Source organism: Macaca mulatta, chromosome 3, assembly GCF_049350105.2.
Source record: "Macaca mulatta isolate MMU2019108-1 chromosome 3, T2T-MMU8v2.0, whole genome shotgun sequence".
NCBI classification, from domain to species: Eukaryota; Metazoa; Chordata; class Mammalia; order Primates; family Cercopithecidae; genus Macaca; species Macaca mulatta.
Genome location: NC_133408.1, coordinates 80,789,671 through 80,814,665, shown reverse-complemented (window position 1 = coordinate 80,814,665; position 24,995 = coordinate 80,789,671). Strand labels below are relative to the sequence as shown.

The following is a 24,995-nucleotide window of genomic DNA, read 5'->3' as shown; positions in this document are numbered from 1 at the left end:
GTGCCCTCCCGATGCCTTCAGGAGCAAGCTCAGAAGCAGGGTACCTTGCCCTCTGTAGGGGCTATGCGGAGCTGCAGGGGAGGTGGCCTCAGTGCCTGGGCAGTAGCTGGGGTCTGGACAAAGCTTGGGCAGTGAGGGAGAGACAGAGATGGATGCTGGTAGCCATCAACATTTAGCACAGTACATATTTTTCCTAATCGTGGTACTCCTGGACTATTGTTTATCATTAAGAGTAGATACAAGAAGTACAAACAAGGCCTGAGGAGAATCACCAGGAGCCAACCAGCAGATGAGGTGACTCAAAGCCACGTCATGGGAGGATGGTGGCGGTGGGGGTTGATGGGGCTTAGGCTGGGGAAGGAAGATCACCAGTGCTGCCAAGGCGGGAGGAAGAACACAACACTGCCTCACATATGTGAGAGAAGTGGTTAAATGATTAATTTTGATTCCGGGGAAAATTCCTTCCATCTGGTGGAGTTTACAGAGCAGGTTACGGCTCAACATCAGACGGAAACAAAAGAATGATAGGGTGTTGAAGTCACTCATGATTAGAATAAAGAAACGCCAGTGAGTCACTTGGAGATCATACAGACCTGGTGGCTCATCAAGGAGGTATTATAGCCCACAGACAGGTGAAGATGAAGAAAACATTTTCCCTTACAAACAATAATGCACCTGTATTTGATCTGCTGGAAAGGTCTTTGACCTGTGATTTACCAACTTCCAGTGTGCTTCAGTCTAGAGATAAGGGCAATTGAAATGAGACTACGTATTACTGATATATAGGAGAGTTGTGATTTTAAAAGTCATCCTCATCTTGTATGAGATTCTTAGTCTCATAAGAATTTCAATTTCAGGGCTGGGCTTCAGCACACGAATGTCTTCTCTGACCCAGCATACTGTGGAACAGGCTTGGACACTGACTTCCCACTGACCTCAAAGGCAGTGCTCTTCTTGAACTGGACTTACTTCAAATGCAAGGCAGAACTTTTCATTCTGGAAAGAATTGTGCCCACAGAACAGACACTGGCAATCACATCCTTTTTAAAAAACGGTGTTCAGCTAACAGGTTGTTGTATTAGTAACTAAACTAGAAGCTCTTGTCCTATGGAGAGAATCTCAAGTCTTTGAAAACATATTCTCTCCTACCCTTCCCTCAAGTCATTTATCTGCTCTGAAGAATGCCAAAAACACACCACCATGCCCTGCCCAGCGCCACACACATTTCCACTTATTTTTTAGGCTAAGCAGCAAATATGGATCCAAAAGTGGAAGAAATCAGACACTGCTGATGGCAGACGTTTTGCCAATAGGTCAGATGGCTGCATGGTTTTTATCAAGCAGGCCCCATCACCTGAGAGCAGAGATCAAATGATCAAGGTAGTGTGTGTGGACAGCTTTTTACAGCCACTGGCAGACTCAGTCTCCTTTGTCAGTTTCTGTCTGGGATACGATGCTGTTCAAAATGCTGACGAGCCTTTTGTGGTTAAATTATGCTGAAACATGGTGTGTTTTGAGGAGCAAGTTGTCAGCCAGCTCAATGATACCATCAGTGGGAGTGGTCCGTAACTCAGGCTCAGCTCCCGTATCTCTGTGTCTTGGTCAGATTCTCTTCCACCCACATTTCTTGCTAGTATTCTCTACGGAGATATTTGGTTACTGATACAAACATATTACTCTTGTCCCAAATAACTCAGATGTTTTGAGCTTCTGAGAATGGCTGCACCTTTACAGAGTCTAAGATGACACAGGCTCTTCCCTCCACCCCTATTTGGGTTTTAGTCCAGCAGAAACTGCGAACATATATATGGTGCGGGGCCCACAGATGAGGCCAGAATCTCATTAGGTAGAAATCTGAGCAATTCAGGATGTCCAGCTACTGCAGGAGCTCAGATGCCTTCATGCTTTGGAGCTTTCATTTATAAAAGATACTTGGGGAAAGGATAAACCATGGGCTGGGTGGGAGAAAGGAGGTATCCAGGAAGAGCACTTGTTATGCACATTTGTGACTGGACTATTCTCTTGTTTGCTAGAAAAATAATTAATATTTGCACTGGTTTTTAAGTTATTACCATTTTCAACTTATTGTAATTTTGTATGCTGTAACAATCTTGTTACTGTTTAATTTTTTTTTTTTTTTTTTTTTTTACTTTGAGATAATTGTAGATTCACACACAGTTGTAAGACATAATACAGAACACTCCTATGTACCTTTTACCAGGTTTTCCTCAATGGTCACATCTTGCAAAATTGCAAAACAATATCCCAGCCAGGATATTGACATTGATAGAATTAAAGTAAAGAACATTCTATCACCAAGATCCCTTCTGCTGTCCTTTCATAGACGCACCTAAGCCTTCTTCCTTCCTTCCTGACTCCTGGCAACCATGAACTGCTTCCCATGTTTATAATTTTGTCATTTTAAGAATGTTATATTGGCCTGGCGTGGTGGCTCGTGCCTGTAATCCCGCATTTTAGGAGGCTGAGGTGGGTGGATGGCTTGAGGTCTGGAGTTTGAGACTAGCCTGGCCAACATGGTGAAACCCCGTCTTTACTAAAAATACAAACATTAGCCAGGCATCGTGCTGTGCACCTGCAGACCCAGCTACTTGGGGAGGCTGAGGCATGAGAATCACTTTAACCCGGGAGGTGGAGGTTGCAGTGAGTCGAGATTGTACCACTGTACTCCAGCCTGGGTGACAGAGTGAGACTCTGTCTCAAAAAAAAAAAAAAAAAAAAAACTTATATAAATAGAATAATATAGTATGTAACCTTTTGAGTTTGGCTTTTTGCACTCAGCATAATTCTCTGGAGATTCACCCAGGTGGTTGTGTGGATCAATACTCTTTTTGTCTTCATTGCTTAGTAGCATTCCATGATATGAAGGGACCACAGTTTGTTTAACCATTCACTCAGTGAAAGCTATTTCCAGTTCAGAGGTGTCACAAATAAAGCTGCTGTGAACATTCATGTGCAGGTTTTTATGTAAACCTAAGTCTTCACTTCTTTGGGATCTATGATCCAGATAATTTCTGGGCAATAATTTTCATGTTTCATTTTATAAGAAACTGCCAGACTATTTCCCATAGTTGCTGTACCATTTTACATTCCTACCAGCCATGTATGAGTGATGTGGTCTCTGCATTCTTCCCAGCATTTGGTGTTGTCACTATTTTTTATTTTAGTCTTTCTAAGGTATGTAGTGATATATCATTATGGTCTTAATTTTCATTTCCCTAACGGCTAGTGATAGTCACATCTTTTCATGTGTTTGCCATTTGTACATCTTCTTCAGTGAAATGTCTGTTCATTTTTTTGGTCCGTTTTTTAATTAGATTATTTGCATTTTTACTGTTGAATTCTGAGGCTTGGCTTCTTTATATATTATAGATACTAGTTCTTTGTTGACTATGTGATCTGCAAATATTTTCCTCTAGTCTGTAGAGGATTGTCTTTCCATCCTCTCAACAAAGTCATTTGCAGAACAAAAGGGGTTTTTTTTGTTTGTTTTGAGACAGAGTTTCAATCTGTCGCCCAGGCTGGAGAGCAGTGACATGATCTTGGCTCACTGCAAGCTCCGCGCCTCCTTGGGTTCACGCCATTCTCCTGCCTTAGCCTCCCAATTAGCTGGGACTACAGGCGCCCGTCACCACGCCCGGCTAAATTTTTTGTATTTTTAGTGGAGACGGGGTTTCACCGTGTTAGCCAGGATGGTCTCAAGTTCCTGACCTCGTGATCTGCCCGCCTCAGCCTCCCAAAGTGCTGGGATTACAGGCATGAGCCACCGCACTCTGCCAGAACAAAACTTTTTAATTTTTAAAGTTCCAATTTCTGATTTCCTCCTGTTTTTTCCTCCCCCAAATTTGACAGTTTCATGTTTTGCATAAAGCATTCTTCGTGATCCATTTTGAATTACTTTTGTATATGGTATGAGGTGTAGGTCCAACTTCTTTTTGTTTTCTTTTGCTTTTGGATATTCAATTGCGTCAGTAACATTGTCAAAAAATGCTATTTTTCCTTCAATGAATTGCTTCAGCACCTTTGTCAAGATGAGTCTGGCATATTTGTGTGAGTCCATTCTGGGATCTCTATTTCTGGGATCTATTCTGTTCCAAGGATCTTTGTTTCTTCCCCTCTGTCAGAACCACATGGTGTTGACTGCTGTGGCTGCATAGTATAGTATAACCACCTTCTGTGCAAGGCATCCAGTTCCTTCCCTCTCCACTCTGCCCTACCATCCAAGAAACCAGCTGCCTATGAGAGTTATAAATTATGTCACCCACAGCTTTTGAAAAAAGACACTCAACTTCTGCAGGGTGCAGGGTGTTGGTAGGTCCTTTAAAGGTCAGTGCATATTTCTCAACTTTAATAATCATATTTCCTTACTCCTGCCTGGCAACAGGACCAGGATGTTTGTCAAAAAAATGCAGTAACTTATGAAAGTAGAGACTGCAAGGAGGCCCTGGCAAGCACAAATCTCTGGAAAATTATTCAACTCAGGACAGTTGCAGCAGAAACTTTCCTAAGGTCTCTACTTTTTCAAGGACAAGGGCTAGAATTTCAGTAACACTTAAATTGATTCTAAACTAGCAAGAGAAGCCAGGAAGAAGGTCACCATGAGAAAAGAGTTCCTTCCTACAGTCCCAGAGATTTGTACAACCTCATTCTATATTTACTTGAATTCTGAAGATCAGATAGAATAAATTCCCACACCGGTATAGTGAATGATGACATTGGTACACCCATGTGTGCTAGCTGTAACTTGGATCCTCTGTCTTGCACTCAAGAAAAGCCTACTGGGATACTGGTTGAGTGAACATGGCTTTGTAATAGGGAAACCCTTGGATCTGCTCTAAGTTTTCATCTCCTTGGTCCTACTTAAAACCAATTAATTGTCAAGCCTTTCAACTATATGTTGAGTAATAAATTATTCAAGACATAGCTAAGAGTGCAAAACCAGTGGGAACTGCTGTGCTAGATTTTACCAAAGATAGACACGCACTCCCAAACCACTGGGGAAATGGATTCGATCTTTACTAAAGGTGTTGTGCTGGTGACATAGATGAGGCATGTCTTTGGGATTATTACGTGATTTTATCCCTTGAGAATGAGTCACTTACCCAAGGAGGAGGCAACAGGAGCTCTTGACCTCAGAGGCTCTCCTACCTTCCTGCGTTCTGTAACTTAGAAAGCCAATGGGAGTATACATTCATAGCTATACAGTATTTTAGGGAAGACCCAATCGTATTTCTATTTAAAAGTACTATTTAAAATGGCAAAAAAATCATCTTTTGTTATTACTTGATCTTTTCCACAGTCAAAGAACTCAGATAATCTACTTGTTTTATAATTTTAATGATAATCAACATATACTAACATACAAACATCATTCTTATAAAAGCATTTCTAAATTAAGATCTCTATGGAGTAAAAAAGAAGAGTTTGCTAATTTTTTGAGTATTTTGTTTTACTTTTGTCAGATGAGTAAAATTAAAGTTTTCAAAAAGCTGGAGTTAATAGAAAACTATAATACGTGTTTTCAAATATTTACATTTGCTTAAATGTATTTGTTATGGATTGAATTGTTCTTCCTCCAGAACAAAAAAGGATGTTAAAATGTCAACCCTCAGTACCAGTGAATGTGACCTTATTTTGCTGATGACCAAGTTAAGATAAGGTCATTAGGGTGGGTCCTAATCCAATACGACTGTGTCCTTATAAAAAGAGAAAATTTGGACACCTAGGGAGAATGCCCTGTAAAAATGAGACTTACACTGCCACAAGCCAAGGAGCTAAGGGAAGCTGGGAGAGGCCTAGAACAGATCATTCGCCAGGGCCTTCAGAGGGAGCATGGTCCTGCTGACACCCTGATCTTGGACTTCTGGCCTCCAGACTGTGAGAGAATAAATTTCTGTTTGTGGCACTTTGTCATGGCAGCCCTAGCAAACTAATACAGTATTTTACATATTCTTTTGAGAAATAATTGTAGTTTGCAAGACTCCAAATTGAAAATAGAAACCTCACAAAGAAGCCAGCTGACAGTGTATTTTAGTCCTTGAGAATTCAAGTTTCTTGAACCCTGCTAGGAGACAATTTGGCTCAAGTAAATGGATTATGTGTTCACAGTCATACAGAAGCCCTGGTTTATATCCTTAGTGCCTCGAGTGCCATTCTAGCACACATCTAAATAAAAGGGATTAACAATAATATTTCAACTTCATTGGAGCTATGTCTGCCAGGAAGGAATGAATCAGCAGCCACAGAAACATTCCTGCTTGTGAAGTCATCCCAGGAAGACTTAGTATAATCCATGAAAGCAGAGAGAATTCATTTCAGAAGGCTGTCTACTTCAACATTTCTCTTTAGGTTTTAAAGTTATTCTCACTTCTAATATATTAAGTATTTGTAAGCCATATCTAGTTCTTTTAAATTTAATTAGCTTTTCTCGTGATGTCCATCATGGGAAAAATTCCAAGACATACTTAGAAACATAGAAAAGCTTAGAAAAAACAGTAAGAACCATTAAAACAAATCATATCTCACAGCCATGACTCTATCATTTTGTCATCTCTTTACTTGAGTAATACAATAGCTTCTTTTTTTTTCCTGAGATGGAGTTTCACTCTTGTTGCCCAAACTAGAGTGCAATGGTGCTATCTCGGCTTACTGCAACCTCCGCCTCTCGGGCTCAAGCGATTCTCCTGCCTCAGCCTCCCGAGTAGCTGGGATTACAGGTGCCCACCACCATGCCCAGCTAATTTTTTTGTATTTTTAGTAGAAACGGGGTTTCACCATGTTGGCCAGGCTGGTCTCGAACTCCTGACCTCAGGTGATCCGCCTGCCTCAACCTCCTAAAGTGCTGGGATTACAGGCATGAGCCACTGTGCCCGGCCCACAATAGCTTCTTTTTAAAAGCGTTTCACTTGGAAATAATTTTAAACTTAAGAAAGTTACAAGAATAATTCAGAAGCATTCAGCTACCCTTTCCAGAGCCACCTATTAGAATTTTCCCATGCTTACTTTATTAGTTGCCCTTTTCTATCCATATACATCATCTACCACTTCTTTTTGCTCACTAACCAGTTCACTAAATATTTACTGAGTGCTGGGATCTGTGGAAGCCACAGTGGTGGAGAGAAAGTCATGAGAACTCAGCTAGCAAGGGCAGAACCAGGATGTGAGAGCAGGTGAAAATGATCATTTTTAGTTAAGTCCAGGAATATACTGGTCCTTAACATACTGAATGAAGTCTGGGAATTATGGAGTGCATTCTTCCTGAGCATATTTCATTTGAACTTGATGTTTGCATCCTTACTGACCCCTCTCGGCTTCACATGAAGAAACACATCATAACATAGGTCCAAGTGGATACAAAAGTTGCTCAGGTTTTTGTCCATAATTTTGAGATTTGTATTTTCCAATTCCAGGAATATAATGTTTTCTGAGTGAACATAGTTCACTTTCAAGTCATTGTTGCTCATCTTTGGATCCCCAGCCTCTAGAATTGTGCCTGGCACAAAATTACTTGAGGAATGCATGAAACGTGAAACTCTTACTAGTCTCTATTAAAGCTATAGAGAGCACTTACAGCATGCAGACACAGACTCCTTTAACTCCTTTACCTCTCTCAGCGGTCTCATGGGAGAGGCTCTACTAGTGTCCTCCTTTTACAGAGTAGGATGTAAAGACACAAAGAAGTTAAGTCGCTTTCCCATAGTCGCCCAGTCACGCTCCACAGTTGCTCCACCCTCAGACCTGCCTGACTTCCATGTTTATCAGCAGGAGTTGGGGCATCTCTAGGGCATCATACTTTCTGCATGTTCAGGCCAAGTTGATATTTCCTTTTTTTTTTTTTTTTTAAAGGGAGTCTCACTGTGTCGCCCAGGCTGGAGTGCAGTGGCGCAATCTCGGCTCACTGCAACCTCTGCTTCCCAGGTTCAAGCGATTCTCCTGCCTCAGCCTCCTGAGTAGCTGGGATTATAGGCACCCATCACCACACCTGGCTAATTTTTGTATTTTTAGGAGGGATGGAGTTTCACCATGTTGACCAAGCTGGTCTTGGACTCCTTACCTCAAGTGATCTACCTGCCTCGGCCTCCCAAAGTTCTGGAATTAGGTGTGAGGCACTGCGCCTGGCCAATATTTCCTTTTAAAAAGCCTCTTCTAGCCTGTTTCTTCCTCAAGGATTCAAACTTAGTGTTCAGATACATTGCATTATCCATTAGAAAATACTGGAGTCAATGAAGATTCAGTAAGTTTACAGGACCCAACTATAATTACAAAAACTTCCAGATTTGAGGGAGTTCAGTAAATTTCTTTGACAGTCACCTGTGATGGGGGCTACGTAAATGCATTGGGAAAAGCTAAGTATTCTAAATCTTCTCATTATTCTACAAACTGGCAAGTTAAGGGAAGAAGCTGAGATAAAATTCACCCTCTCGATGGCTTCCTGCTCCTAAGTAACACTGACCGGCAGAGTTCAGAGCACAAAGCTTGCTGAAAAGAGTGGCTGTGGACTGTGGCACGCCAGTCTTCACAAATTATGTTGGAGACCCCAAATGTGAAAGGGAACGCAGATTTTCCACGGTTATAAAAAAACATCTCACCTTCCTCCTGGCAGGTAGGTGCTAAGGAATTACACTGAAAAAAATAAAGACAAAAACCCTCTAGGACAGACTCTGTGCTCTGAGGTCAGGCACTCCCCTCTGGATGTTCCTGCCTTACGCAGTGGTATTCACAAAAGCAAATGAAGAGGAAGATATGTGGAGGAAAAACCCTTCTGACATCTCTAAATTGCATCCACTGACTAGTGGCCCAGCCAGCTCCTGTAAAGTGGTGAGTCATCGCAGTAGAGAAGAGGCCCGAGCAGGGAGCAGGGAGCGGGGCAAGAGCTCAGAGGTCCTTCTGCGCAATCAGCAGCAGCCCCCGGCTGGGAGCTCTCCTCCGGGTCCAAGGCTACATAGCTGAGAGGCCACAGAGTGCCAAGAACTGTTAAGGGGGCCGAGCTGGCAAGGGGGAGGAGGTGGGGGCTGGCAACTCACCGCATTTTGTTGCCATGAGTCACTTAAAAAGTACAAAGAACAATATGATTTGTAGGTGGTTATTGATAGCTCCAGGCATCCAATCCTTCTAGTTTATAAAGATACAAATCTTAATTATTAATGGTTAAGATGAAGAAACAAATGCCTTGAAGTTAGGAAATTCAAACGAATTGTTTCCTCAGATCCCCTCACACAAAAGAGGGTCTGTTCTGTAAAGTCCAGTTTGCTTGGCCTATTCCAAGACCAATGACATTCCTGGTTCTTTCCCAGGGAGGCCAGCTAAACTCATGTTGCAGAAACTTGAGTTCTGTAGGCAGAAACCCACCTGGGAGCCAGGTGAGAGAGACCCACTCTTGGCAGCATTAACTTTTTGCCAAACATACTTTTGATAAATACCCCATAAAGTGATAGTCCAGAAAGCATTGTGTTTTCCTGTGGAATGAAACCAAAGTTAAGACTGCATTGCTGCCAAAAACGTCCCACTCACACACAAGAAGAGTAAGTCATAAGGGCAAAGACAGCACTTACAAGCCTCCAACATCATTTGAGGGAAATTCTTTTCTCAGCCATAGGAAATTAGTATAGATTACTATATATTATAACTGTATAAGGACTCACAATAGTGTGTGTTGTGTATATAAAAGACAGCCCAATTATATTATAAATTTAAAGTTCTTGCTAGCTCTATGAGCTATTAAATATATAAACAAATTAAGTGGGTTTGTAGGAAAGAGATGAGGCATACCCCTTTAAAATGCCATGGTGGGACTTTGTTTTCATTTTTTTTTTTTTTCCTTTTTTGAGACAGGTTTTCACTCTGTTGCCCAAGCTGGAGTACAGTGGCATAATCATGGCAAACTGCAACCTTGACTTCCCCAGCTCAAGTGATCCTCCCACCTCAGTCTTCCAAGTAGCGGGGACTAGAGGTGTGTGCCACCACACCTGGCTAATTTTGTATTTTTTGTACAGACAAGATCTCATCATGTTGCCCAGACTGGTCATGAACTCCTGGGCTCAAGTGAACCTCCAGTCTCAGACTCCTAAAGTGCTTGTATCGTAGGCGGGAGCCACTGTGTCCGGCCTGTTGTAGGACTTTTGAATTGACAATCTTTTTGTCCTTAACTTTAGTAGTAAAGGCTCTGATGTTGTATTATTAAATATAATACTGGCATTTAACTTGAGCTATATTCCTATTTTTTAAAAAAAATCACTTTCATTTTTATTAAGAATACATTTTAAAAATTAGGAATGAATGTTGAATTTTATCAAATGCAGCCATGGAAAAAATAAAATGATAGTTTTTTCCCTGTTTGGTGAAGGTTATTAATATAGTCTTATTTTATTTCATTTATTTTTATTTATTATTTCATTTATTTTTATTTTATTCATATATTTTTATTTTGTTTATTCTATTGCCCAGGCTGGAAATGCAGTGGCGTGATCTCTGTTCACTGCAACCTCCACCTTCCAGGTTCAAAAGATTCTCATGCCTCAGCCTTCTGAGTAGCAGTGATTACAGGCATGCACCACACTGGGCTATTTTTTGTTGGCCAGGCTGGTCTCAAACTCCTGGCTTCAAGTGACCCACCTGCCTTGGCCTCCCAAAGTGCTGGGATTACAGGTGTGAACCACCACACCTGGCCCATATATATATATATATATATTTTAATTTTATTTATTTTTTATTTTTTGAGATGGAGTCTCACTCTGTCACCCAGGCTGGAGTGCAGTGGCAGGATCTCGGCTCACTGCAAGCCCCACCTCCTGGGCTCACACCATTCTCCTGCCTCAGCCTGTAGCTGGGACTACAGGTGCCCGCCACCACATCCGGCTAATTTGTTTTGTATTTTTAGTAGAGACGCGTTTTCACCATGCTAGCCAGGATGGTCTCGATCTCCTGACCTCGTGACCTGCCCACCTTGGCTTCCCAAAGTGCTGGATTGCAGGTGTGAGACACTGCGCCCAGCAAAATACCACAAGATTTTTTACAGGTATTGACAAACTGATTCTAAAATTTATATGAAAAGCAAAGGAACTAGAATAGCCTAAACAATTCTGAAAACGATGAGCAAAGTCAGAGGATGGACACTACCAATATATTTTTAATATTAAAACATTTATATCCTGATTTAATACTCATATGATCATGGGATATAATTTTCTGAATCTGCTGCTGGATTCTATTTGTTAATGTTTTATTTAGATTTTTGATATCAAAACTCAATAAGACTGACATTGACACTGTAATTTTATTTTTAATTTGGAATATTTTTGTCCAGTTTTTAGATTAATAAATTGCTTGTTTCATAAAAACACATTCAGAAGCGTTTCTTCTGTCTCTGCTGTGGCACAGTTTGAAGATTGTTCTGGACTTACGTGCTTCTTAATAGTTTGGTGTATTTTCTCTGTAAAAACATCTGCGGCTGGTGCTTTTGGAGGGACAGAACTTCAAATACTGTTTCAGGTTTCTGTCTCTACTCAAGTCAGTTTGTTGCATAATGAACACTGACTGATAAGTGTTCTCTCCTTCCAAAATTTTATAATTTATTTAATTTCCTTGAGGTTATTTTCTGTTTCTCATTTTTATATGAATTGTACTCACTCTGTTCATCATATTTAGATATGTTAGCCAATAATTTGTCAATTTAGTTGTTTGTAAAAAGAATCATCTCTTGGATTACTTCATTTTGCTGTTGAGTTCATTAAATTATACTTTCATCCCCTCAACTTCTTTCCTTCTGTTTTGTTTAGTGTGTGTGTATATTTGTGTGTGTTGTGAATTTTTCCAATTTGAGTTGTACACATACTTAGTTTACTTTTATTTGTTGTTGCTCCACATTACATACCATGGGTTTTCATCTGTCAGTGCTTTCTGCGAAGCACTAATTAGCAGTATATATGGTCCTTTGTTTTAATCCTATCATTAAAAAATAATATATACCTTATGGTTTAAATATAAATACATAAAATAATCTTTCTTCTAAAATTTTTAATTAAATTCTTTTTTTATGTTACAAATATAGTAAATACTATCCCATCTTTTTTTCCTCTATATAAATCCTCTATTTTATTCATTTATTTATTCATTTATTTTTGAGGTGGAGTCTCACTCTGTTGCCCAGGCTGGAGTGCAGCGGTGTGATCTCGGCTCACTGCAACCTCTGCCTCCCAGGTTCAAGCGATTCTCTTGCCTCAGCCTCCCGAGTAGCTGGGACTACAGCTGCATGCCATCATGCCCGGCTAATTTTCTGTATTTTTAGTAGAGACAAAGTTTCACTGTGTTAGCCAGGATGGCCTCTATCTCCTGACCTTGTGATCTGCCCGCCTAGGCCTCCCAAAGTGCTGGGATTACGGGCGTGAGCAACTGCACCCGGTCGAATTTTATTTTTTTTTTTACAAAATTGGTCATTATATTTTCTTTTCTTAAAAATTATGTTTTTCCTATCATTTGCCCAATTTTCATATGCATATTTAAACGGTTTTTTATAATTAAAACAATAATAATAGTTGCTAAATACCTTAAATTATTTTAAATCACTTGGAGGTGACTTGGTTTTTGGGGGTAGGAGGTATCTGGGTGTCAGTAAGATTATCTTCTTGAAGTCCAGTGACTTTATTAGGGTGTGTTTTAGTTTAGTTTTTTTTTTTTTTTTTTTTTTTGAGATGTGATCTCACTCTGTCACCTAGGTTGGATCACTGCTCACTGCAGCCTCTACCTCCTGGACCCCAGTAATCCTTCCATCTCAGCCTCCTGAGTATCTGGGACCACAGATGTGTGCCACCACACCCAGTGAATTTTTTTTTTTTTTTTTTTTGGAGATGGGGTTTCACTGTATTGCTCAGGCTGGTCTTGAACTCCTGGGCTCAAGCGATCCTCCTGCCTTGGCATCCCAAATGCTGGGATTATAAGCATAAGCCACTACAGCCACTCATGTTCTAGTTTTCTTGGTTTTTTTTGTTTTTTGTTTTTTTTTTTTGAGACGGAGTCTTGCTCTGTCACCCAGGCTGGAGTGCTGGAGTGCAGTGGCGCAATCTCCGCTTATTGCAAGCTCTGCCTCCTGGGTTCATGCCATTCTCCTGCCTCAGCCTCCCGAGTAGCTGGGACTACAGGCGCCCGCCACCACGCCTGGCTAATTTTTTGTATTTTTTTAGTAGAGATGGGGTTTCACTGTGTTAGCCAGGATGGTCTCGATCTCCTGACCTCGAGATCTGCCTGCCACGGCCTCCCAGAGTGTTGGGATTACAGGCGTGAGCCACTGTGCCTGGCCCCCATATTCTAGTTTTAATCGATGTGAATCCATTTCTTCCCTGGGACACAGTTCCTTTTTAAATATATAGGTCTATATCTCTTTTCCAGTAAAGTCTTTTAAAATTATATTTAAACATTTTTTTTTCTGTTCAAATTTTCTGGGCTTTTTTAGGGGAGACACTAATTATAGATACCCTTTCCATGTCTTATGCACAGTCTTCTGGGTCTGATTTCCATGTGTATTAATTTTCCTAAAATCAATTTTAACTTTTTTTTTTTCCCAGAATTTTCTCAAATATGTCATCCACATAGTTTATTCTCTTTTCTGTGAATCCATTTGCTTTATTTTATTTTCCATTTCTTTCCTCAACTCTGTTAATTCATTGTCTTTTTATTTCATCTTAGTATTCTTTCATCTTGACTTCAAACTGTCATTTCAAAGAAACATTTTTTTTTTCCATTAATTTACCTTTTGTGTGGAGAACATCTCGGTTACAATTTTTATCTGTTGATGGCAAATGTTTTCAAAGTGACACTTCATCTTCACTTTTGGTCATTTGTACATACTGCTTTTTCCTGAAGCAGATTTGCATAGATCCAATAATTAAATAATTATTTATTATTATTATTACTTTTATTATTATTACTTTTATATATATTATTATATAAATTATATAAATTATATATATATTATTATATACTTTTATTATTATTACTCTTCTCTACATGTGGAAGTTCATCTTTTCATAAAGGTGTTATTCCCTGGGTTGTTGTGAATTAGGGCCAGAGAAGGGCTGGGGCAGACAGCTTGTAGCAGGTACTTCATGTTCTCCTCTGCCTTCAGAGAGCTCCTTCATTGCCACTCAGCCATGTGAACATGACTGCTATGGGCCAGCAGAGTATCTCTCTGGATCTCAGGGAAGTTACCACTGCAAGCTATTTATCGACGAGGCACAGCAATCATTTTTCTTTTTCACTATGTACCTGGCACGTGGTATGTCTCTTTGTGTTGATTTTTTTATAGTTTGCAAGTAGTGTGACTCTAGGTCTGTGAATCACCAATAGTTCCTCCTCTAGGCAGCCGCATCAACACACAGCTTCCTACAAAGATGGCTTCCTGCATGTTTTGTCCTTCAGTCCTATGTCCCAGGAACTCTGTGGCATTGGGGTTCAGGGAGATTCCTCAAACTCTTTTGTGCGCTATAATCTTTTCTTCCAAACCAGGGGTCTTTTGTTGGTTCCTCCAGACACACTGTCTGACTTGGAGAATTCTGTGTGCTCTTGGAAATAGTAGCATCTGGGCCGGGCGCGGTGGCTCAAGCCTGTAATCCCAGCATCTTGGGAGGCCGAGACAGGTGGATCATGAGGTCAGGAGATCGAGACCATCCTGGCTAACACGGTGAAACCCCGTCTCTACTAAAAAATACAAAAAACTAGCCGGGCGAGGTGGCGGGTGACTGTAGTCCCAGCTACTTGGGAGGCTGAGGCAGGAGAATGGCGTAAACCTGGGAGGCGGAGCTTGTAGTGAGCTGAGATCCGGCCACTGCACTCCAGCCTGGGCGACAGAGCTAGACTCCGTCTCAAAAAAAAAAAAAAAAAAAAAAAAAAAAAGGAAATAGTAGCATCCTATCTCCTTTTGATTTAATTTTTACTGTTCTTGGCATCCATTGTTGGGATCACTGGTTATATTCTGGGGCAGATTTCTGTTTTTTCATTTCTGGGAAGATCCAGTTTCCATTTCTGTTTCTCAATCTCCTTGCTGATTTCAGTTGTAATCAGAAATAAGGGGCAGGTAGATACTTATGCTACCATTTTAAACTGGAAGTCACATCATGCACTTTATTAAGTGGTTCTTTAGTTTTGGCCAGAGCATATCTTATCAGCAGTATGATCCCTAGAGAATATTTATGCAAATTGACCTTATAATTTGGAAAAACAAGTATTCCAAAACTCCTTTAGAACTTAAATTGCTATAAAGAAAATTGACATAAATAATTTTGCATGGTCTTACCTCAGTAGCTTGTTTACTAGAAATGTCCACTAAGGGACTCTCTTCTGCCCTTGCCTCCCCTGTGCTGTTGGATATGTTTTCCAGAAGAGGGAGTTGTAGGCTGTCGGACAAACCATTAATCTTCATCAGAAGTTCATCTAACAGATTTGCAAATTCATCCAAGTAGTAATTCTGAAGGGAAGAAAGTTAGATTAGTAAATGCATTCAAGAATCTCATTATCCCTCTTCCCTCATTATGCGAAGCATTTGGGGTACTATCTGTAGACAATATTGGACTATGTTAGGAAACATACTGACCCTGCCTGCAGTTAGAAGACCTGGGTGCTAGACGTGCTCTTGTGTCTCTATATCTCAGTGCTTCGATAATACTGTACATATACATATATGCATGTAAATGCTACAGTTAATAATGCCTACATAAAAAATTATTGAATGGATTTAAAGGCAATAATGCATAGTGCTACTATGGGAAAATGAGGTCATTCTTTCATCCCTTCAACTAATAAGTCTTTATTGAACACTGTTAAAAAAAAATAAGGCAATAATGAATGGGGAAGCACATGACAGAGAGTAAAGCCCTATCAAAATGTACAGTACCGTGATTTTTTTTTTTTTTTTTGAGACAGAGTCTCACTCTGTCACCCAGGCTGGAGTGCAGTGGCACAATCTCAGCTCACTGCAAGCTCTGCCACCCGGGTTCACGCCATTCTCCTGCCTCAGCCTCCCGAGCAGCTGGGACTACAGGCGCCTGCCAACACACCTAGCTAATTTTTTTTTTTGTATTTTTAGTAGAGATGGGGTTTCACCGTGTTAGCCAGGATGGTCTCGATCTCCTGACCTCATGATCCACCCGTCTTGGCCTCCCAAAATGCTGGGATTACAGGCGTGAGCCACCGTGCCCGGCCAATACCATGATTATATATGACCACCTTCAGAACCTCACTGGATGATGCTTAAATATCAACCGATATGGTTTGGCTGTGTCTCCATTCAAATCTCAACTTGAATTGTATCTCCCAGAATTCCTATGTGTTGTGGGAGGGACCTAGGGGGAGGTAATTGAATCATGGGAGCTGGTCTTTCCCGTGCTATTCTTGTGATAGTGAATAAGTCTCACGAGATCTGATGGTTTATCAGGTGTTTCTGCTTTTTCATCTTTCTCATTTTTCTCTTGCCGCTGCCATGTAAGATGTGCCTTTCACCTTTCACCATGATTCTGAGTCCTCCCCAGCCATGTGGAACTGTAAGTCCAATTAAACCTCTTTTTGGGGGCTGGGCGCTGTGGCTTATGCCTGTAATCCCAGTACTTTGGTGGTCTGAGATGGGTGGATCATGAGGTCAGGAGATCGAGACCATCCTGGCTAACACAGTGAAACCCCGTCTCTACTAAAAATACAAAAGAATTAGCTGGGTGTGGTGGCGGGCACCTGTAGTCCCAGTTACTCGGGAGGTTGAGGTGGGAGAATGGTGTGAACCTTGGAGCTGGCAGTGAGCCAAGATCATGCCACTGCACTCCAGCCTGGGTGACAAAGCAAGACTCCATCTCAAAAAAAAAAGAAACAAAAAACCTCTTTTTGTCCAGTTTCGGGTATGTCTTTATCAGCAGCTTGAAAATGAACTAATACACTAATACAGTAAATTGGTACCAGTAGAGTGGGGTGTTGCTGAAAAGATACCCAAAAATGTGGAAGCGACTTTGGAACTTGATGACAGGCAGAGGTTGGAACAGTTTGGAGGGCTCAGAAGAAGACAGAAAAATGTGGGAAAGTTTGGAACCTCCTAGAGACTTGTTGAATGGCTTTGGCAAAAATGCTGATAGTGATATGAGCAAAAAAGTCCAGGCTGAGGTGGTCTCAGATGGAGATGAGGAACTTGTTGGGAACTGGAGCAAAGGTGACTCTTGTTATGTTTTAGCAGAGACTGGTGGCATTTTACCCCTTCCCTAGAGTTTTGTGGAACTTTGAACTTGAGAGAGATGATTTAGGGATCTGGCAGAAGAAATTTCTAAGCAGCAAAGCATTCAAGAGGTGACTTGGGTGCTGTTAAAAGCATTCCATTTTAAAAGAGAAATGGAGCATAAAAGTTAAAAAAATTTGCAGCCTGACAATGCAGTGGAAAAGAAAAACTCATTTTCTGGGGAGAAGTTCAAGCCAGCTGCAGAAATCTGCATAAGTAGCAAGGAGCCTAATGTTAATCCCCAAGACCATGGGGAAAATGTCTCCAAGCCATGTCAGAGACCCTCATAGCAGCCCCTCCCATCACAGGCCTGGAAGCCAAGGAGGAAAAAGTGGTTTTGTGGGTTGGGCCCAGGTTCCCCGTGCTGTATGCAGCCTAGAGACTTGGTACCCTGTGTCCCAGCTGCTCCAGCCATGGCTGAAAGGGGCCAATGCACAACTTGGGCTGTGGCTTCAGAGGGTGGAAGCCCCAAGCCTTGGCAGCTTCTAAGTGGTGTTGAGCCTGTGGATGCACAGAAGTCACGAATTGAGGTTTGGGAACCTCAGCCTGGATTTCAGAAGATGTGTGGAAATGCCTGGATGCCCAGGCAAAAGTTTTCTGCAGGGGTGGGGCCCTCATGGAGAACATCTGCTAGGGCAGTGTGGAAGGGACCTAGTGGAGCTGTGAGAAGAGGGCCACCATCTTCCAGACCCCAGAATGGTAGATCCTCTGACAGCTTGCACTGTGCACCTGGAAAAGCCACAGACACTCAATGCCAGCCCATGAAAGCAGCCGGGAGGGAGGCTGTACCCTGCAAAGCTACAGGGGCAGAGCTGCCCAAGACCATGGGAACCCACCTCTTGCATCAGCATGACCTGCATGTGAGCCCTGGAATCAAAGGAGATCATTTTGGAGCTTTAAAATTTGATCGACCTGTTGGATTTTGGACTTGTATGGCGCCTGTAATCCCTTTGTTTTGGTCAATTTCTCCCATTTGGAACAGTTGTATTTAACCAATACCTGTACCCACATTGTATCTAGGAAGTAACCAGCTTGTTTTGATTTTACAGGCTCATAGGCAGAAGGGACTTGCCTTGTTTCAGATGACACTTTGGACTGTGTACTTTTGGGTTAATGCTAAAATGAGTTAAGACTTTGGGGTACTGTTGGGAAGGCATTAATTGGTTTTGAAATGTGAGGACATGAGATTTGGAGGGGCCAGGGGCAGAATGATATTGTTTGGCTGTGTCCTGATTCAAATCTCAACTTGAATTGTATCTCCCAGAATTCCCGCATGTTGTGGGAGGGACCTAGTGGGAGGTAATTGAATCATAGGGGCTGGTCTTTCTCATGCTATTCTCGTGATAGTGAATAAGTCTCACAAGATCTGATGGTTTATAGTGGGTTCCCACTTTTGCATCTTGATCATTTTTCTTCTGCCGCCGCCTTTCACCTCCCACCATGAATCTCAGGCCTCCCGAGTCCTGTGGAACTGTAAGTCCAGTTAAACTTCTTTTTGTTCCCAGTTTGGGGTATGTCTTTATCAGAAGCGTGAAAACGAACTAATACATCAGCCATGGAAGAAAGTGAGTATTCAGTGTGCAAACACCTGGTTTGATTTGTTTACATTCATGTCTGGGGTGACCGACTCAAACAACGCACCTAAGGCTCCATGGTTTGGATAGGAGTTTGGGTTTGATAGTAGGCACCAAAAGCAAATGACTAACTCAGGGGACAGAATACAGCATGTTTGTGTCCTGGGGAAGACCATAAACTCTGTCTTTCCAACTGTACAGGTCATTATAAGGCTATAGTGAGTTAATGCAGGAGAATGTGCTTGGTAATCTGTAAAGTGTTTTAGAATTGCAAGGGAAAATTCCATGAGTTGCACTATGATTGAGACTAATTCTGTGGCTTTGCAATGAGATTTGGCATGGAAACATACTCATGCTTTGATAACTGACAGCAAAGTTCTGCAATGAAACCATCATCTTGAGTGTGTGCTATCATACTCAGTAATCCAAGATCCCACAGCTTACATGATACTCAACCATCTCAGCCTCTTCCAGCTTTGGTGTTTCCAGTCTCAGAAAGGTGAGGGTCTTTTCCCACATATAAGCAGTGACATCTTTAAGTCTCACAAGAGATTTACTTTGAAAATATTTTCTTTTTCGGGGCAAAGTCATGAGAAAACCTCTAAGCTAGGAAAAAGAAAAAAATAAAGACAAATTTCATGTTAGCAACCTAAATAAAGAGCCTCGTTAATGTGATAATCTATACAATGAAGATTATATCTGATGATGCTACCTTATGACCTTTTGGTAAAATAGTGATTTGTTGGTTAAAAAAAAGCAAAATCAGGAAAATACCTCTCCTGAATTGAACTAAATGGCAGTAAGATGATCTCAGCAATGGAAATTCATTGTATTATAAAGGTTGTTTTCAGAATCTCACTTTGAAGACTGAGATTATCAACGCAATGTACATGCCTGTATGTGAAGTCTGTGTCTCAGTTTCGGTGTCCCCTGGTGAGCCATTCTGAGCTGTGGGTGAGCCTCAGGGCAGAGGCCTGTGCCTGTGCCTGGGAAACCAGAAAGGGTCTTGGGTTCAGCAACCTGTTGTGCCCTCAGCGTGTGCTCTATAAGCCTCCAGGTGTTTTATTTCTTCACTGCAGACTCTAAGCTGTTAGCTCAAAAGCCTACTGTCACCAAATTCGAATTTTTACACATCCAATTATTTTAAAAATAACCCAAACAATTTTTTAGCCACGTAGAGCCTGTCAGCTTTACACACCCTGCAAAACCTCAGGGGACAGCAGTTACCCACTGATAAGGTTATAAGGCCTCAAGCCGCCACTGGCCTCAGGAGCTTTCTGACCCAGAGCCTCCCCTCCATGCTGCCAAGCAGCATCCTCTAAGGGGTAAACTCCCTCTCTGCTGCCCCTCTCCCCTGAGATCTCCCTTGTTCTTCCTCCTTTATGGATTGTTCTTGGCCCCTACACTGTAAACCTGTGGACTGTTTCATGGCATGAGGGAGTTCCCCCGCATGGAAACACTTCAAAACATTACCCAAATAAAGCTTGTGTGTGTTATCATCTCTTGTGGTCATATGTGTGTTCTTGATTGGTCCCCAAATCTCTCGAACCCCTCACAAAGTTTCAGAACTCTGCAAAGATGCTCAGGAGCCTGAAAGGGTAGGCCACTGGTGTGTAAGTCTGAAGCCTCCCGGCTTTACCAGCAAAACAGCCACGGGGGATAGCAAGGCCTGAGTCTTGCACCCAGAGACCTCAATGCAATATTGCCTGCCTGTCTCAGAAGATAGCATCCAGGTGCCTAAGCATGATATTCAAGGCCCTTCATTCCTGCCTCTAACCATCCTTTTCAGCACATTTTCCACTTGACCTAGAACTCCAGCATGGCCCTTCCTGCATGCCCCCTGTCTAAAATGCTGCTCTCAGCAGTTGTCACCATGAGTGGAACTCCTTATCAAGGCTCCCTCTCCTGCTGTGTGAAGATTTCCTGGTCTCCTTAGGAAGAATAAATGAGTCTCTGATCTAAGTTTCTTGTTATTTGAGGACACTTCTAGTTAGGCTTTAAAATTGCCTATAATTGTGTAGGATCTGTATGCTGAGAACTATAAAACAGTGATGAGAAAAAAATCAAAGGCTACCTAAATAAATGGAGAGAAATACAGAATTCTAGGATTGAAAAAACGTAATATTATTAGGATGAAAATTCCCCCCAAATTTGATTTATACTTCCACAGTAAGTGCAATCAAAACACCAACGTGATTTTTAAAAAAGATACTAACAAGGTGATTCTAAAACTTACATTGAAAGGCAGAAGAGCTAGAATAGCTACAACCAAAACAGAATAAAGCTGGAGGACTCATCCATGCTACTTTAAGATTTGCCACAGTGTGATCAAGACCTCGTGGGATTGGCTAAAGGAAAGATCAATGGAGTAGAACAGAGAACCCAGATATAGATACACACAGTTGATTGCTTTTGGACAAAAAAGCACCTGGAGGCTTATAGAGCACACGCTGAGGGCACAACAGGTTGCTGAACCCAAGACCCTTTCTGGTTTCCCAGGCACAGGCACAGGCCTCTCCCCTGAGGCTCACCCACAGCTCAGAATGGCTCACCAGGGGACACGGAAACTGAGACACAGACTTCACATACAGGCATGCACATTGCGTTGATAATCTCAGTCTTCCAAGTTAGATTCTGCAATTCAATGGAGTAAATATTCTGTAAAAAAATTGTGCTGGAATAATTGGATATTCATTTATAAAAAACAGGAACTCTGTTCCATACCTCACATCTTACATTAAAATTAGCTCAAAACACATGATTAACCTAAATGTAAAACATAAAACAATAAAAATTCTAGAAGAAAGGCCAGGTGCCGTGGCTCAGTCTGTAATCCCAGCATTTTGGGAGGCCGAGGCTGGAGGATCACGAGGTCAGGAGTTCGAGACCAGCCTGACCACCCTGTCTCTACTAAAAATACAAAACTAGCCGGGCGTGGTGGCACACGCCTGTAATCCCAGCTACTCAGGAGGCTGAGGTAGGAGAATCACTTGAACCTGGGAAGCAGAGGTTGCAGTGATCTGAGATCACGCCACTGCACTCCAGCCTGGATGACAGGTGAGACTCTGTCTCAAAAAGAAAAAAATTATAGAAGAAAATAATAGGAGAAAATATATGTGACCTTGGGTTTGGCAATTCATTTGAGCCAGGGCACCAACAGCAAAATCCATAAAAGAAAACATTGAAAAACTGGCCTTTATCAAAATTTACAACTTCTGCTCCGTAGAGATGCTGTTAAGAGAATAAAAGGAGAAGCTACATATTTATAAATCACATATCCAATTTAAAAACGGTATTCAAAATATAAAAATCGCCATAATTGTTTGTATATGCCAGTCTTCCCCTCTGGACTGTGAGCTCCCTAAGGCAGGAACTAGTTATTATCTTTGTTTCGCTATTGCCTAAATATAATGGGCATTCTTTAGATTTTTGTTGAATGAGTGAGTGAATGAACAAATGATGGATGGTGGATGGATGGGTGGACAGGTAACTAGTTTGGTGAGCAGGTGGGTGGATGGGTGATCAATGGATTTATGCATTCATGGATGAGCAAGAGTGGGGAGCTAGGATCACTGATAAAAGCAAAGGGCTTGGGCCTGAGTGTTGTCAAGGTGTGAACATGAACAATCACTTTTAGTTTCCCTCTAGCTACTAAACTAGAGTACCGGTAGACTTTTAAGGATTGTAGAGAATTTTTATCCACTTACAAAGCTTGAATATTCAATTTACTGCACTTGTAGTGGGCTCTACAATGTGTCAGAAACTACTACTCTAAAAGGCAGGCACACCAATATGCCTGCTAGGAATGTGGCTACAGTTCAAAAGGAGACCAAAACCAACAGCACAGGACAATGGGTGCAATGAGGAGGCATGCTCAGAGCCTTCGGGGCTCCAGGGGAGGATCGGTGCTGGCAGAGCTTCTGGAGGGAACACCACACTGACCCTGTGTGGAAGAAGAAGCTCTTCTTCCGTTGAAGGAGTTTAAGCCATGTATGACATGACTAGATTTGCCAGTGGCAGATCACTAGGAGGGCGTGAAACAGGGAGCCGTTCCTCCTTCGGCCCCTAGCCTGGAGAACACGTCCAGTGGAGGGTGGCTGATGGGAGTGCAACTCTGATAAGATGGAAAGACTGAGAAAAGGCAACAGATACCCCTGAGGCAGTGTGAGATTGCAGATGAAGTTCAAAGCAAGAAATGATGTGATTCAGTGCAGGGTGAAGGGGGCCAGGGAAGCTTCCTGGAGGAGGTGGCACCCTGGGGTGGCTGCTGTCGTGCTGGACTGTTCTAGAGTAAGGGAGAGTCAAACCAACTGTGTTTGACTGACCTGACCTCCCAGGGCAGGTGAGCTGGGCGGCAGGGATTCATTACCATGAGATCTGGCCTGTGTTGCCTGGCCCTGTCTACGTGGACCAGAGTGTCACTCCAACAGCAAACGAAACTTTTACAAACCATGACTTGAAAGTTGGGGACGTGTTTACTTACCATTCCAAAACACAATGTGGCAGAGACTGTTAAAAGGATGCCAAGGTAACAAGCCATGGCCCGCTGGTCAGACTTGGAAAGGCCAAGGAGGGAGTCTTTTTGGCTTCTGGGAAAATGAAATAGCAGCCCGGGGAAGGCGTCTGTGAAGGTACCAGGTGGTAGAGCCCACATAGTGAGCAGAAATCGGCGCAGGTGGGAGAGGGCAGCCAGCATCAGGGCCCCCGCCAGCTGCAGAAAGAAAAGCCAGAGAGCACTGACCTCATCACCTCTTCTTAGGAGTGGAAGACTCAACTTCCAAATGTTGAAAATAGAGACGAACTTGGAGGGGCAGTTTTGGGAGTGTGGATCAACCACGTCATCCCTGGTTTTGAACCCAAAAGGTGGTGTCGCCCTCTCACCCCTCTCCCAGGCCTCCCTCCTCCCACCCCACCAGCCCCCCACACTGTGGCTGGTCCTCCTCCTCCCTTTCAAGGGCTCTTCCTGCCAGTGCCACTCTCCTCTCCTCAGCTGCCTCCTCTCCTGTGGTGACAAGCAGCCTGCTCCCCTGGCCTTTGGGCCCCTTAGGAGGCCATGGTTGCCATGAGGAGGCAGCTCCCTCATCATCTTTATGTCCCCTGCACCTGGCCAGAGCTTAGTAAACTAAACCCCTTAGGAAGCATCAGGAGAGCTTTCCGATTTTGATGTAAATTTGGTTCAGGTTAAGTTTCATGGTCCTGGTTGTTCTAACAGACTGGGAACTTGGCCTGGGATCTAAGGGGTTGTGTCATTGGTATTGTTCATGCTTCTCACTCCATCTGTTCCAACCAGCTCTGGTGCTGACAAGTATTTTCTCAGCCTGGATGTCAGACCATCAGGCGGTTGTCCCATAGGTCCACATGGGACTGTGTGTGTAGAACTGCGGACGGGCCTGCAGAGAGGCCCTACCCAGCTGCAGCTATAGTCACGGGCTGCGTTCTGTGTGGGTCCTTGCTGGATTCATGTGTAACCCTGGACAGGTACCCAAAGACTCTCCTATGAATGCACTGGGACTCATTTTAGTATTACTTACTCCACAAGTGAAATCAGACATCAGTGGAACTCAGAAGAAAGACAGCACAACCTATGAGTCTACAACTGGACAAACTGAGCTGTGTGGTCTCCCGGTCTCCTCTTGATGCCTATGCATCTATACTTGCTGCAGTTAGAATTCTGCTACTTAATTTGGACATAAATTATTTATATTCTGGGCTTTTGTTTCCTTACATAAAAGCATTTTTGCATGTTGGTAAATGGTCTCAATAATGACTAGTTCAATCGCTCCGTAAATTCTACACACATATAATCTCAAAGGCCAGCAATAACCTTCAGTGCAAACATTGTTAATGCTTCTTCTGGAGGCAGAGGTTGGGCAACTGGTCGGTGCTCACAACAGTGAGTTAGGGCGTGGGACAGCCGGGTTCGAATGCCACTCTCTCTGACTCTCAGGTTTGTTCTCTCTGCGCTGGTTTGCTGAGAGTGTTCCTCCACTGCAAGGCGAATAAGGTTTGGGGAACCCCTTCCCTGGAGCAGGAGACCTGGGCTCGGTGTCCTGTGTGGCCTGGATGCTGACAGTCAGAGCCTCCTAACTCAGGGCACTTGGCCAAGACTCTCCCTTGGCCCTGATTGCAATTCTGTGCTGTACTAGGGCCTGTCAGGTTGGAGC

The 24,995-nt window shown here is 42.5% G+C and overlaps 1 protein-coding gene across 1 annotated transcript in view; it reads right to left on the bottom strand.

The window, feature by feature from the left end:
- PKD1L1 (polycystin 1 like 1, transient receptor potential channel interacting) overlaps positions 1 to 24,995 on the bottom strand; it is a 189,582-nt gene that overhangs the window by 10,004 nt on the left and 154,583 nt on the right. The window contains 3 exon segments of the mRNA XM_077998175.1: positions 15,278 to 15,472; positions 19,276 to 19,437; positions 23,315 to 23,542. Of these exon segments, the coding sequence (XP_077854301.1) occupies positions 15,278 to 15,472; positions 19,276 to 19,437; positions 23,315 to 23,542 (585 nt within the window).